The sequence below is a fragment of the Grus americana genome, chromosome 9 (genome assembly GCF_028858705.1).
Source record: "Grus americana isolate bGruAme1 chromosome 9, bGruAme1.mat, whole genome shotgun sequence".
Classification (NCBI taxonomy): Eukaryota; Metazoa; Chordata; class Aves; order Gruiformes; family Gruidae; genus Grus; species Grus americana.
In genome coordinates, this window is record NC_072860.1 from 18,198,873 (window position 1) to 18,213,059 (window position 14,187).

Below are 14,187 nucleotides of genomic sequence, written 5' to 3' on the forward strand. Positions count from 1 at the left end.
CACACCGACATGCACCAGGACAGACACACATGCTGTGCCCCCCTGCCCCACACACACACTCACACGTGTTTATGCACTGCCATCCAGCTCCCATTACAGGCACAAGTACCCTGGCACACTCACACACACACTCAGGTGTTGCAGCAAAGCTTTCCTGGGGCACACACCAGGGCTGGGGGGGGGGGGGGGGGGGTGTCTGTGAATCCCACCAGAGAGTTGCCCCCAGCTTGGGCACTCTGACCAGCTGGACACCACCAACCCCAGTGGAGTGCCCTTGCACCAGGCTGCTTTGTGGGTGGGCACAAGGTGATTGGCCCTGCCGCTCACCACGGGGGCTGGCTGGAGGGTGGGGGCACAAGGCTGGGTGCCACCACACCAGCCTTCTCATGCCTGCACTTACCCAGCGCCAAGACCTGCTTGACACCTTGGTGGGAGCATGATGGATGCAGATGGGAGGCGGGGGGGCTGGCGTTATTAACAGCCCTGGGTATTGCTCCAACAGGGCTGTAAAAATTAAAGGCGTGTGGATATAAAATAATGGATAAATCTGAGCTGGCCGCAGAGCGCTGCAGCACCCCGCAGGAGTTGGCATCTCAAGAAGCCAGGGTACAGCAGGGACAGGACGGGCACCTGCGTGTAGATAAGGGTGGGGGGGGAGGGCATGCAGCGCCTGCAACTGCCTCCAAGTGCCATCGCCCTCCCAAAAAAATCTCCGCCGAGTGCTCTGAGGGGCTGCGCAGGTAGTGCCAACCTGCAGAGCTGGCACTGCGAGGCAAGTGGCTGCTCCAGAAGCTGCGACGGAAGGAAAAGTTGTGCCTTTGCAGACAGGGCTGAGGGCACAGGGCATTTGCTGCGGGATGTCCGAAAGTGCTGCCCAGCCCATGCACCCCAGCGGGCAGGATCTGTGCCCTGGTGCCAATACACCCAGCCATGGCCAGGCTGGTGTGACACCGAGGTCCTGCAGCCCACAGCTCCAACCCCGAGCAGGGCCCAGGGCAGCACCCGCCTCGCCAGCCCTGCTCCGCCCTGCCCGTCCCGTGGGCCACCCCGCCGGCATCCTCATTTTCCCCGAGATTAGCCGCGGCGCGGGAGCCTCCGCACACCGCCAGCAGGTGACAAATAAGATTTTTCCACTCTCCCGAGCACCCGGCATGGGTCTGTCATTGAAAATGCAAAGCAGCGCAGTGCCAACCTCTGCCGCCCGCCCTCCCCTCCGCCAGTCCCTCAGTGCCGAGCACCCGGCCGACTGAACTCCCCTGCCATCACTGCTGGACCCCTCACTGCACCTGCTGCCCCCCACGGCAGTGCCGGGGTGCTGGGCACAGTGCCCTCATGCCCAGTGCAGGTTGCCGGGGGGGTCCTAAGAGGGATGCTAATTTGGGGGCATCAACCTGGGCAGGCAGCGTGATCTCACAGTGCCCTTTGGGTGCACCCACGTGCCTGGTCCTGCAGGTGGGACAGTGGGCACGGAGGTGTGTGGGGGTCCCCGCCACGCTGAGTGTGTGCACCCCACCAGCCTGCCTCCAGGAAGCGTGCCAGGCTCTGGGGTGGGCACGCGGCGGGCTCCCCCGGTGGTAGGGGGTAAGGGTTTAGCCCTCATAGGAAACATTTGGCCCAAGATGTGCCTGCTGGGGTGGGTATCACCCCACAAACCCCACCCCAGGAGACCCCATTGCCAGCACCCAAGGCGGGAAAGGATGGGAGCACTCCACCCCACATTTAGGCGCATCCATCCAACACCCACAACTCACCCATGGACCCAGCCCTCCCAAACCCCTCAGCCCCCCCCCACCCCTAAGCACGCCGTTACCCACTGCATCCCCAGCCCAGAGCCCCGGCCCCACTCCCCCCGCCGCCACCGCGTCTCCTCTCCGCTGTTGTCAGAGGGTTGCCTCTGCCTCTGTCTGCGAAATTAATTCGGAGGTGGAGAGGGAGAATTATGTAAAGTGTGGTTATTCTGGAGCGGCGGGGGAAGCGCGGCTGATGGCAAAGTGCCTTTTTGTGTGTTTAATATGCATTTTTTTCCAGCGGTGCATTTTCAGGCGGGTAATTTGCTGTCTTTTCAGACCCCGATCAGTATCATTTCTCTGGCAATGACAGCTTTTATTTGCACTGAAATGAATGCTGCGAAATTTCCAAGAAATAGCCGAGGCCCTGTTGGCTGCCCACCCCCACGGGGCCGGGCCACGGGCACCCGCCGACGCCTGCCCCCCGCAGCCCCCCAGCCGACTCCTGCCCACAGCCCTGCTCAGCAGCAGTGCCTGGGGGTGCTGGGCACACGCGTGTGCTGCCATGCACACCCCGTATGCATAAGTGTGTGCTCCTTTGGCTCACCCTCCCCACCCCCCCCGAGCCCTGTGTGCACATCAGTGCACCACATATAGGGATGTATATACACCCCAATGCATGTGCACATATAGGCACCCCTTGTGCATGTGCCCCCTCCCAATACAACACTCTCCCTTCTGCGCGCGTGTGCACACACGCACACACACACTCCTAGTCTATGTATCTCCCCCCCCCCTTAATGCATACACACTCCCCTCAGTGGTGCATACATGCCCTTCCTTGCGTGCTGTCCCCCCACTTTGTGTCCCCCCCAGGCTTCAGTGCAGCATCCCTGACCCCGGGCACCCATCCCTCAGGAGGGTTTGGGGGCCCCCCCCTCCATACACCCTTCTCCTGCCCCCGACACCACCCAACCCTTGGGGAAACTGAGGCACAGAGGGGGCAGTCACAGATGGGTGCTCTCCCCCCAGCCCATTGCCTCTCCAGGTACCAGCAGCGATGGGTGGGAGCTTGGAGAAGAGGCAGGGTGCGTGTCTGTGTACGCCTGTGTGTCAGGAGGGAGGAAGAAACGTTGTTTGTGTAGGTGTGTGCCGCGTGGGCGTTGTGCGCTGGAGCCAGTGTGCTGGAGCTGCTGTGCAGCTGCCTTGGCAGCGGCCACGCATGCTGTGTGTGCACATCTGGGTGTGCACGCGCGTGCCCGTGTCAGCCCCCTGCCCATGTCCCGGTGCGTGTGATGGCGCGTCTGCAGGGGTGGCGTGGACACACACGTCTGTGTGATGCCACGTGGGCATCTCTGACTGGGACAGCATCTCCGTGTGTGCGACACTGTGCGTGCAGCTGGGTGTGCTCCACATGTGTGCCCAGGCACACACGGCTATGGGGCAATGAACGGTGTTGGGGGGGCACCCATGTGTGCAGCGCTGCGCTCCCGGGTCCCCAGCTGTGGCGGAGCCAGTGCCTGGCATGGCCAAGGTTAACTCTGCCGGAGCCCATCGGCGCTGTGTGGGGAAGCTTTAATTTAATGAAGTGTGAGGCTTTTTATGGGCTTTTAATTACGTGGTGATAATTAACATTATAGGCCGCCGGGTCCCGCTGGTGCCCGGCTGCCCTGTGCCAGCTCCCGCCTGTTTGTAAATAAACCCCGTGGGCTGTGCGGTGCGCACCCCGGGGCACCCCCCTCCCACAGCGGGGAGCAAAGCCAGCCCCAGGCCCCTGCCCGCCCCCCGGGGTGGGGATTTGGGCACAAATTCAGGCACAAACCACTGCAAAAATGTGGGGAGCAAGCCCCCCTCCCCCTTTTTTTTCCCCCTAGCAGCACCCGGCTGCCTGGGTTTTTCCAGCCCTCCGGCTGAGCAGAGCTGCCAGCTGGCAGTGCCAGGCTTGGCGAGAGCGGGCACAGGCAGCAGTGCCATGCTTGTCCCCCCCATCCGAGCCCAGCCTGGCCTGGAGCAGCTCCCCCTCTGTGCTGGGGCTAAGAGGAAGCGATCCATCAGGCAGCGCCCTGGCACGCTGCCCCCCCTGCCAGGCACCTGATGGATTTATCACCCAGAGCCCAGGCAATTTCCTGCCCTCCTCTAATCAATAAGCAGGGGGGGCAGGGGGCAATGCCAGCTCCCCCATACAGGTCATGATGGGCTCAGGGAGGTGGCGATGCCCCATGAGCCAGATCTCAGAGCAAGGCCAGGGGACCCAGGTGTCTGGGCAAAGCCACTGCCCCATCCTCGTATCATTTTCCCCCTCCCTAGAAGGACGAGGGGCTCAGACCCCATGGTGGTGGGGGCGGGCAATACAGATTAAAGCATCTAGGTGCCCCCCATCCAGCAGTGCCGGAGGTGCTCTGAGGAGCAAGATCTGGGGTGCCATACCCCGCAGGCAGTAGGGCCAGCACCCAGCTGCTACCCACCCCCCACCCAGCCTCACGCAGGGAACCCAGGCGTCCGGGCTCCCCTCCCCCACTCCTTCCCATTTAATTTTTCCTAATGAAAGGCAGGGAGGATGGCGGGGAGCCGGGGCACCAAGGTCGAGGCTGACTTTAATCAATCCCCGCTGCTGGCTGGGTGCCCGGAGGAGCCAGCGGAGGAGAGGCTGGGGGCTGCAGGAGCGGGGGGGAAGCACGGGGAGGCAGGGTGCAGGGTGAGACTAAGGGGCTCCCAGCAGCCAGCCAGGGCACCCAGTGCTCGACCACCCCTGGGACCCCGCTCTCCCCCCCCACCCCCCCAAAGAAAAGGCACCGTGAATGCACCGCACTGCCCAGCCAGTGCCGGGGCTGTGCCTGGATCCTGCCAGGGCAGCTTTAATCCTCTGCAGGAGACACCCCCCAAAAAACAACCCACCCCTCGACCCAACCCCTCCCTGCCCAGGGCCGGGGAAGTCCCCAGGCTGGGGCTGCTAAAGGCACTGGGCGAAGGAGGGCACAGGGAGCCGGGGGGACCCGGGAGGGGACCTACAGCTGGGTGCTGGTGACGGCACTCACCCCGTGCACCAGCACGGTGGGGCCCAGCCCGCGGGTGAGCAGCTCCAGCTGGTGCAGGTACAGCGGGTAGAGGCTGGTGTTGGCCGGCGGCCGCGGCAAATAGAGGAAGCGTACGGCCGGCGCGGGGCTCTGCTCCAGGACGAGTTTGTTGGCAGCGCAGACATACTCATCCGACACTTGGGTGGCATTGGCCGGGAAGTTCACGGCCCCGTCCTCCTCCTCCTCCACTGCCCCGCCGGGCGCCGGCCCCCCTGGAGGTCCCTGGCGGGTTTGCCAGTGCAGGCGGGTGACGGCATCCCAGGGCACCAGCTGGATCTGGGCCTGGATGCGCAAGTCCTTGAGGAGCTGGCGCAGCTTCTCCTCCTGGGCACGGGGCATGGCACCCGCCTCCACGCAGAGGAAGAGGCGCAGACGGGCCCGGCGCCAGGCCCGCGCCATGTTGAGGACGCAGGCCATCTGCAGCAGGAAGAGGCTGCAGGTGTCGGCGTAGCGGGCGCTGTCAGGTCGCAGCAGGTTGACAGGCCAGACATGGATGGTGGGTGGGGGGCTGGCGGCCCGCCGCAGCTCCCAGGCCTTGTCCAGGCTCTCCAGCTGCCGGGCCAGCAGGACATTGCGAAGCATCTTCAGGGCATCCGCCACAATGCCCACGTACTCCCGGGCCGACAGCAGCTTGGGGGCAGCGGGCGCCCGCAGTGGAGGGAAGCCCAGGGGGACCTCCTCGCGGGAGCTGGTGAAGGCAGGGTGCCGGGCCAGACCGTCCTGTGGCGCCGCGTCATCATAGAAGCCCAGCACCAGGGTGTTGGGGCGCATCCCGCCTGCCGGAGAGACCGGGCCAGCCGGCTGAGCAGAGGTGGAGGGCCCTGCCAGCCCTCCTGGCACTGCAGGTGCCAACAAGCCCCGGCTTGGCTTTGGCATTGCTCACCCTGGTGATTCCAGACCCCTCAGCATCGTGCACCCAGATGCCTCCAAGACCCAACTTGGCTTTGACATTGCCCACCCAACACCTCTCTGAGCTCCAACTTGGCTTTGGCGCTGCCCGCACCAGGTGCTTCCAACCCCTTTGGCATTGCCCATCTAGGTGTCTTCATGCCCCTCAACATTGCCAACACAGATGCCTCCAAGCCCCAACTGGGCTTTGGTATCGCCCGCCCAGGTGCCTCCAAACCCCTTGGCACTTCTCACCCCACAGGGGCAGCAGGATGGACCCTCACCCACGCCCAGCCTGGGTGCCACTCACCAAGGCCAGAGGTGAAGAGGAGCTGCCGGACGCCATGCCGCACCGAGGGTGCGAGGGTGAGGCTGACAAAGGCCTTGACATTCAGCTTGTCCACCAAGCTCAGCCACGAGTCCTGCTGGGGCTGCAGCGGGTCCGAGGGCAGCATGTCTGGGTGGGGAGTGAGAACAGCATCAGGGGGCTGGGTACCCCATACTGGGGGCTCACCCTGGTGTCCCCACAGCACCCCACCTGCAAAATCAGTGTCAACCCCTGTGACCACCCCAGCACCCACGAGATGGGGAGGGTGGAAGCAGGTGCTTCCAGCCAGAGATATGAAATTATACATAAATATATAAAAAAATACCCAGGCAGCCCCATCCCCCCTCCCCAATTTCAGGCCATTAGTCACCACGGCAACGGCAAGGGGGGGAGCAGAGCCCGTTGCATCTACTCAGGCGGGGATGGGGACAGCCACGGCGTCTGCCAGGGAGCACGCATGTACAAACCAACATGCACCAGGGTGCAAACACGCCTGAAGTGCATGGACGCGCCACGGCAGACATGAGGTGAGGATGGACACAGGCACACACGTGTGCAAGGCTGTGCCGAGTGCATGCCCAGACAAAAGCCACCTACATCCTCCATACCAAGCCAAGTCCAAGGTGCCACACGTGTGCCCAAAACGCTGACATTCCCTCAATGTGCCCACCCTTCCCAGACGGGAGCTGGGCAGCAGCGTCACCCCAAGGACTCCAGGAGCCCCCTAGCACCACAGCAAGGGGCAGAGGCCACCAGTGCTGGGGGCAGCACAGACCCTCACCCAAGTCCTGCAGCTCAACATGGCCCAGGACATAGAGGCCGCTCTTCTTGAGGTCGTTGACGAAGTCAATGAGGCGGGCACTGCCCCGCGGGTTCTGCACCATCAGCAGCATCTGTGGGCGCCAGAACTTGACGTGGTCCTTCCGCACATCCAGCATCAGCAGGTACTTCCGCACCTGAAGGGAGGGAGGGAGGGAGGGAAGAAGGGCAGCAGGTGAGGAACCCTCCTTTTTCAATGGATCACCCCACAGGGATGCCAGCCCCCAAGGACACACGGACCAGGACAGAGCTGCCATGGGGACACCGGCTTGGGGACACCAGCTCTTGACCCCATGAGGGGACAGCAGAGGAGGACAGGGCTCACCTGGTGGAAGATGAGGGCCTGACTGATGTAGCCCCAGGTGCTGCTGGGCGAGAGGTAGTGGAGGGCGAGGAGGAGGAGGAGGAGGAAGCCCAGGCTCGCCGAGGCCGACACGGGGCTGATGAGGAACATCATGACGCAGCAGCCTGCGATGCCCAGCAGGCACGTGTGCCAGGTAAAGTACCGGAAGGTGGGCCTGGAGCAGTGAGGAAGGGACACCCGCTACCACATGGCTCCCATGCCAGCTGCAGGGCAGGCACGGCAAGGGGGGCTGTGCCAAGGTGCCACATCAGCCACCCCCAGTGAACCCCACTGTGCCAGCCCAGGGCATGTCAGGCGCCCCAGATGCCTGCAGGAGAGGGCACAGAGGGGAGATGGTACCTCCCAGGGCACCGGGCAGCCCCTTGCTGCCAGCCCCTGGCAAACAGGGGTAATGATGGTTATGGGGCTGGCACTGGCCTGGCACAGCCAGGGGGTCAGGTAGTGTCAGACAGCTCACGGCAGTGCCAGCAGCCGCGGTACACGCTCAGCCCGGCACAGGGAGGTGGAGGCGGGGAGGCGAGAAGCTGTTATTTTCTCTAATTGTTGTTTTTCCTGAAAGGTAATTAAAATCCTTTTCCGCTGCGCTTGATGGAGACCTCAGTATGGGGAAGGGGGGGCACCAGATGCAGGGTGGGCGAGGGGCAGCCTCTCAGCAGCCTCCCCTGCAGCCACCACTCCTGCCCTATCCATGCCCAGGCAAGGGAGGGGCTGGGGGAGGCTAATCCCCAGCCTGGCACAGACACCAGCTCTCCCTTGGGAATGGGGTGCTCTGGGGGACCCCTGGGCAGTGCCACCCAGCCCTGCTTGGGCATTGCCCCTGCCCCACCCGTGGGTCTCCCTGCTTCAGAGGCACAGCACCCTGCACTGAGGGCAGCAGGCATCACCCAGGAGGGAGATGAGGCTCCCCCCAGCCAACCTGCCGTGCCCCCCCAGATTTGGGCAGCCCTGCCAGGCCAGCCCCATGCTAGGGTACCCTGGTACCTCCTGCCTGAGGCTGCCTGCCACACACACCCCTCCTTCCTGGAAGATCATCTCCTCCCCCCACCCAGGATCCCCCTTCCCTCCCTCCCCCTTCCCCGTTAGTTTAATTAGCGCTAATGGAAAGTGGGCTCCATCACCGCTTGGCAAGCTGCCCGGGGGATGCCGGGTGGGCACAGGCTATAAATTACCTCCGGAAAGCCTAAGGGGAGGGGGCGGGTGGTACCGAGTGGCGCTGGATTTATCTGTACCCGCTCAGCAAAGCAGTGCCAGGGCGTGGGGACTGTGCCAAGCCAGTGCCACACCGGGACCTGGTCCCTTCTCCCTCTCCAGGGATGGGGGTGTCTCTGCCCCCTCCCTAATGCACAGAAGAGGGGTGCTCAACATCTCTGTGCCATGGAGAGGCAGCAGGCACAGGGATGGCAGGGGAACTGCAGACAGACAGATGGACGGATGGGTGCCTGCCCAGCATCTGAGTGCAGCCTCCCTCCCCTGTGCTAGCCAGTACCTGAAGTTGGGGGCCGATGCCCACTCCAGTGCCAGGCAGGCCAGGTTGACGGTGGCATAAACCAGGAGGAAGAAGGTGGTCACAACCCCTGCAATGGTGTTGAGCTTCCCGGAGAAGAGCACCAGCTGCAGAGAGCACGGGGAAGGAGGGGTGCACAGGGTGAGTGAATGCACCCCCCGGGATGACACTGCCAGCGTGTGCCTGAGCCAGCCCTGCCGAGCCTGGGGCATGCCACAGCGGTGTGCCAGGAAAGGGTACAGGCAGTGCCACGTGGGCACAAATCCCTGCCCCTTGCTGTGATCTATCCTTCATTTATGGGTTCAGGGAGGGAAGGGCACAACCGCAGCGGGAAACCCAGCATAGGGGGATACCCAGGGGCAGGGGGACGTGGCAGGCTCCGCAACACCCAGCCCAGGTGCCAACCCACTTTCACATGGCAGGGCTGGGAAAGGAGCTTCGCCGGTAAACTCACCTGTACCACCAGCCAGGAGAGGATCACTGCCATCACGGGGTTCCCACTCGCAGACGTCTTCTTGGCCAGCACCAGCGCCCGGCCTGCAGGCAGAGGGGGGGAGGTTGTGCTGGGGCACCCCAGTGGGCACCAAGAGGCTCGGCCACCAGACAGGAGTCCTGTTCCCACACCCTGAGTGCTGGGGCACAGGCAAATGCCAGGGCACACAGGTGACCCAGGTGGGCACATGCCAACCCATAAACCATCACCCCTGCACTGGAAAGGGGGTTCCCTGGTGCCAGGGCTGGTCCCTGTCAGGGACAACCTGCCAGGTGGGCTCTGATGGGTGTCAGCATGCTCCAGGCACTCACCAAAGAGATCATCGCGGGCCAGGGCGTAGAGGATGCGGGACGCCCCGATGAGGTTGCTCATGGCTGCGGACAGGGTGGCAGCGTAGATGCCCACTGTGACCAGGGGTGGAAAGATACTGATGTCACGCAGGAAACCGTAGTCTTTCTGCAGGAGGGTCCTGGAGAGGGACACGAACGTGCTGGTACCTGCCTCACTTGTGCCAGCATGCCCTGGCACCGGGCACACCCTGGCACCAATGGCCCCAGCGAGGGGATGGGTGGCTGTACCTGTTGCAGGTGGCACACATGAGGAATGCCAGCAGGTTGTAGACGAGGTAGGTGAAGAGCACAGCAGAGATGGTGCCCCGTGGGATGGAGTAGCTCGGGCGCTTCAGGTCCCCTGCGGGCAGGAACGGGCAGCATTAGTGCCTGCAGGCACAGCCCCCCTCTGCTGTCCTCCAGCCTCAGCTCCCACTCCTAGTGCCACCCAGCCTGGCACCCCCGCCTGTACCTGACATGTTGGAGCCTGCCATGATGCCGGTGCAGCCATTGAACATCACTGCAAAGACGGAGCTGAAACTCATCATCTGCCCTGTGGTGTAGTCCACCCCGTACCCACCTGCAGGACACATGGGCACAGGCTGTGTGACACCCTCTCCTTGGTGTCCTCATACCCGAACCATGGGAGAAACCACCCCATGGCACCTGTTTTGTGCCCATAAACTCCCCCCACTCATCGGCAAGCCCCTGCTGATGTGGAGGTGCCAGTGTCACCCCTCCCCAGGGCGCAGGTGCCACAGGAGTTATGTGGGCAGGGTGGGGAGAGCCGCTCCTCACCACCCAGGTTGTCTCGAAGGGTGGCGAGCGAGAAGCCAGTGAAGGAGCCATTCTCAGTTTCGGAGCCATTGAAGTGGGGCAGGCGGATGGGCACCCCGATGGGCTGTGTGGCAAAGAAGCTGACAAGGATGGTGCCCAGCACGCCTGCGACGATGAGGAAGATGAGGAAGGTAGCCTTGGCGTAGATGGAGGCACCCACGAGGCACACGAGGAGGCAGAGGGCCAGCAGCACGGTGCCATAGAGCAGCTCGTACCAGTAGCTCTGAGGCAGGACATGGACGCCTGTGCCCACTTTTTGCCCTGGGCAGAGACAAGGCAGGATCAGTGGGGCTCGGAGGGGGCATCACTGGGAGCCGAGAGCCACCGGCACTGTGCCAGGCATGACAGACACCAACTCACCAGCCAGAGGGCTGGCAGAGCTGTGCCAGCTACATCAGACACGGTGCTTGGCATGCCTGGCAGGGAGCTAGGGCTACTCAGGTAAGGGACACCTGCTGTCCCCTGCCACCACACGTTGGGGTACTCACCAGGTGGGATCCCAAAGCTGTCCACCACCGCCTCCACCAACCCCAGCACGTAGAGGGCACTGCCACACACGTTGGCCAGGAAAAACATGATCCCAATGCTGCCCCCAAATTCTGGGCCCAGGGCACGGCTGATCATATCTTGCTCGAGTCAAGGGAAGATGTCAGCAGCCCAAACCACCACTGGGTGCCTCCACCCCTCCCTCCCAGGCCAAGGGTGTCCCAGCCCCAGTGTGACACCCTGAGGCTGCCAGGCCATCACCTGATTTTGGCCCACATGCCCTGCCCCGGCAGCACCCACAGCAAAGGATACAGTAGGCTCCTCCAGCATCCAGTGCCCCGTTGGTGGCAATGGCACACACAGACAGTACTGTCATGCCGATGATGAAGTATGCCACCGCAAACATGGCCAGGGCTTGGTACAACCCGGCATGGCCCACCACGAACCCTGCCAAGGACGCAGGAGAGGCCAGGGTGCCCGTTAGCTGGGCACAGACCATCCCCCAGACAGGGTGCTCGGGCACAGCCATTGCCCAGAGCTTGTCCCCTCAGAGGCAGCTGGGCTGCTCCTGTCCCCCTGCCCGCAGCTCCCCCCAACCAAGCCACCACCTTTCCCTGACAGGGGTAGGGACCCCCCCACCCCATGGTGCCACCACCTCCCACCTGCAGCAGCACTGGAGGCAGCCCCACCAGTGTCCCCCCCCACCTCAGGGCATCTCCATCCTCCTGCCGTGCCAGGATCAGGCCCAGGCACACCCTGGGTACGGGTGGCTCAGAGGGGCACACCCAAAAAGCAAACAAACAGGGCAGGGGCCCTGCTGCCCGCCCAGCCCCAGGGCGCTGCATGGGGGTGCTGGGACCCCATGCCCTGCTGCCACCCTCAGCGGGCAGGGGGGTGACTTGCACCCGAGCTCGGGCACCAGGAGCTGACGGCCTCCCCACGGCATTTACGTTGCAGCCCCGCTTCCCCGCTGCAAAGCAGGAAGCAAAAGCAGCTCCAGGGCGTCCCCGCCACCCGCAGCACCACTCCCCAGCCCCCCCCCCCACCCCAGAGATAGGGTACCCAGAGCCCCCCGCGGCCCTGCCTGGGGTGACGGGAGGGGAGCCCAGCCGGCGGCGCCGCGGGCAGGAAGGGGCTGCCCGCCGCTGCAGGAAGATGCCCTATCTCAGCCGCAAGCCAGGCCGCAGCCATGCCTGCGGGCAGCAAGCGGGGTGGCGGGGCATGGCCGGGGCACGAGCATCGTAAGGAGCCCTCAGGGAGACAGGCTGGGTTTGGGGGCACCCCCTGCGGTCCCTGGAAGGCCGGAGGGTGCCCAAGTGCCAAAAGCAGAGACAGAGGGGGAGGGAATAAAGGGGTGTCCTGAAAGCAGTGTGGCGGTAAGCAGGAGAGGCTGCTCAGCCTGCAGATCCGGGGCATGTTAGAGACAGGAGGGAAGCGGGGGGCTGCCAAGGGAAGCCATGCCCCCCCACCGTGGGAGTGTTCCTCTTCCAGCAGCTCCCCTCCCCCTCCACCCTGCACTTCCCTTCCAGCCCCGCGGCCCTGGGGTAACACACCCCCGGGCGGGGGGTCCAGGGCGGGTGGGGGGACCCCAGTGCCCGCTGTGAGGTAGGGGCTGATGTTCAGGGGTGCAGAGGCTGTGCAAGGACCCCAAGCAGAGGGGTGGGAAGGGAGTGAGTGATGGCAGGGCAGAGCTGTGCCCCCCATCCACAGCTCAAGGGGTCCCTCGGGCAGGGGAAGGGGCTCACGGCCCCCCAGGCCTGCCGGGCCACCCGGGCACGCAGCCAACTCCCGCCCTGGGCCTTCCACAGGCAGAAAGTGAAAGAGGAAAAGCCCTCCCTGCTCCTGGACCCAGGCCGATGCCGCCTGTCCTGGGCTGGGCTCGGGCATCTCCCCCCACCAGGGCCCCCAAAAGGGCTGCCACCTCCCCCGGTCCCTCCCCAGCCTGCCCCCTTAGTTCTCCCAGGTTGCTCAGAAAAAACTCACAACCCAAACTGGGAGTAGACTGGGACCCAATCTGTGGCCTCTGAACAGCATGGGGTCAGGGGGGGAAGCTGGGTGCCTGATGGGGGACACCAAGGTCCTGCCCTGGGGACATCATGTGGGAACTGGGAGAGAAGTGGGGTGCTGGAGTCTGGCACTGGGGGATGCCTGGGGAGCGGTGGGGTCCCAGCACTGGGGGATGGGGGGACACTGGAATCCCACTTAGGGAAGGCACTGAGGTCTTCCCCCAGGGACAGTGGGGCTTCAGACTGGGGTCCCTTCCTGGGGGCACTGAGGTCCCTAACTGGGTTCCTGTCCTGGGGGTACAGCAGAAGCCCTGGGGCCCCAGGCTGGAGGGGTGAGGAAGGGACACACAGCACTGGGACCCCAGCCTGGGGGAGATCTGAGGGGGCACTGGGACTCCAGACTGGGGGGCTCAGGAGAGGGTGCTGGGAAGGCACTGAGGCCCCAGACTGGGGGTACTGGGGTAAGCACTGGAGGGGAGCACTAGGACTCCAGAGTGGGAGGCTCAGGAGAGGGCACTGGGAGGACACTGGGAGGACACTGGGGACCCAGACTGGGGGAGCTCAGGGGGGAGCACTGGGATGTCAGACTGGGAGGCTGGTGGGGAGCACTGGGAGGACAAAGGGAGGACACTGGGGGTCTGGACTGGGGGGCTCGGGGTAAACACAGGGGCTCCGGATGCAGAGGGCTCATTCACGGGGGGTTCGGGAGAACACGGGGCCCCGGGATGACACGGGGCCCAGACGGGGGGTACCCGGCAGGGCTGCTGAGTCCCGGGGGGCCCCGGGCCGCGGTCGGGATGGGGGGTGGCAGGGGCGCCCCGGGGGGCAGCGGCACTCACCGAGGCGCAGGAAGAGGACAACGCTGAACATGGAGAGCAGCGTGGGCACCACGACGCCCAGGAAGGTGGGCAGCTTGCGGGGGGCGGCGGCGGCAGCGGCCCGGCCGCGGGCGCGCTCCCGGCCCCGTTCCTCCTCGCCCGAGCCGCCGCACAGGCGGTACGTGAGCAGCGCGCTCCGCTCCGAGCTCGCCATGGCCCGGCACGGCCCCGGCCCCCGCCGGCCCCAAAACGCGCCCGGTCCCGGCCCCGGCCCCGGCCCCCGCCGGCCCCGCCCACCGACCCGGTCCCGACCCGCCGAGCCCCGCCCCAAGCCCCGCCTCAGCTGACCACGCCCACAAACCCCAAGCATAGGCCACGCCCATGGACCCGCCCCGCTGGATAGGCCACGCCCCCACTCCCTTGGGTAGATCCCGCCTCCGGGTCAGCCCAACCATATAGGCCCCGCCCAGCTTGCCGGTTAACCACGCCCCTTTGATGACCCCCGCCCACAGCG

The 14,187-nt window shown here is 64.7% G+C and overlaps 1 protein-coding gene across 3 annotated transcripts; it reads right to left on the minus strand.

Moving 5' to 3' along the window:
- Window positions 1-3,323: 3,323 nt before the first annotated feature.
- SLC12A9 (solute carrier family 12 member 9) lies at window positions 3,324-13,961 on the minus strand. 3 transcript variants are annotated; one of them, XM_054835909.1, is made up of 13 exons: window positions 13,695-13,961; window positions 11,162-11,296; window positions 10,852-10,989; window positions 10,325-10,624; window positions 9,999-10,106; window positions 9,776-9,887; window positions 9,509-9,666; window positions 9,159-9,241; window positions 8,687-8,811; window positions 7,162-7,354; window positions 6,799-6,973; window positions 6,000-6,146; window positions 3,324-5,577 (listed from the first exon to the last, which is right to left on the minus strand). In XM_054835909.1, exons 1-13 carry the CDS (start codon window positions 13,885-13,887, stop codon window positions 4,733-4,735), a joined length of 2,712 nt encoding a protein of 903 aa, XP_054691884.1. In that variant the 5' UTR covers window positions 13,888-13,961; the 3' UTR covers window positions 3,324-4,732. The 3 variants fall into 3 exon arrangements, with proteins under 3 accessions (XP_054691884.1, XP_054691885.1, XP_054691887.1); XM_054835910.1 differs by lacking the exon at window positions 10,325-10,624; XM_054835912.1 differs by lacking the exons at window positions 10,325-10,624; window positions 10,852-10,989; window positions 11,162-11,296.
- Window positions 13,962-14,187: the final 226 nt, after the last annotated feature.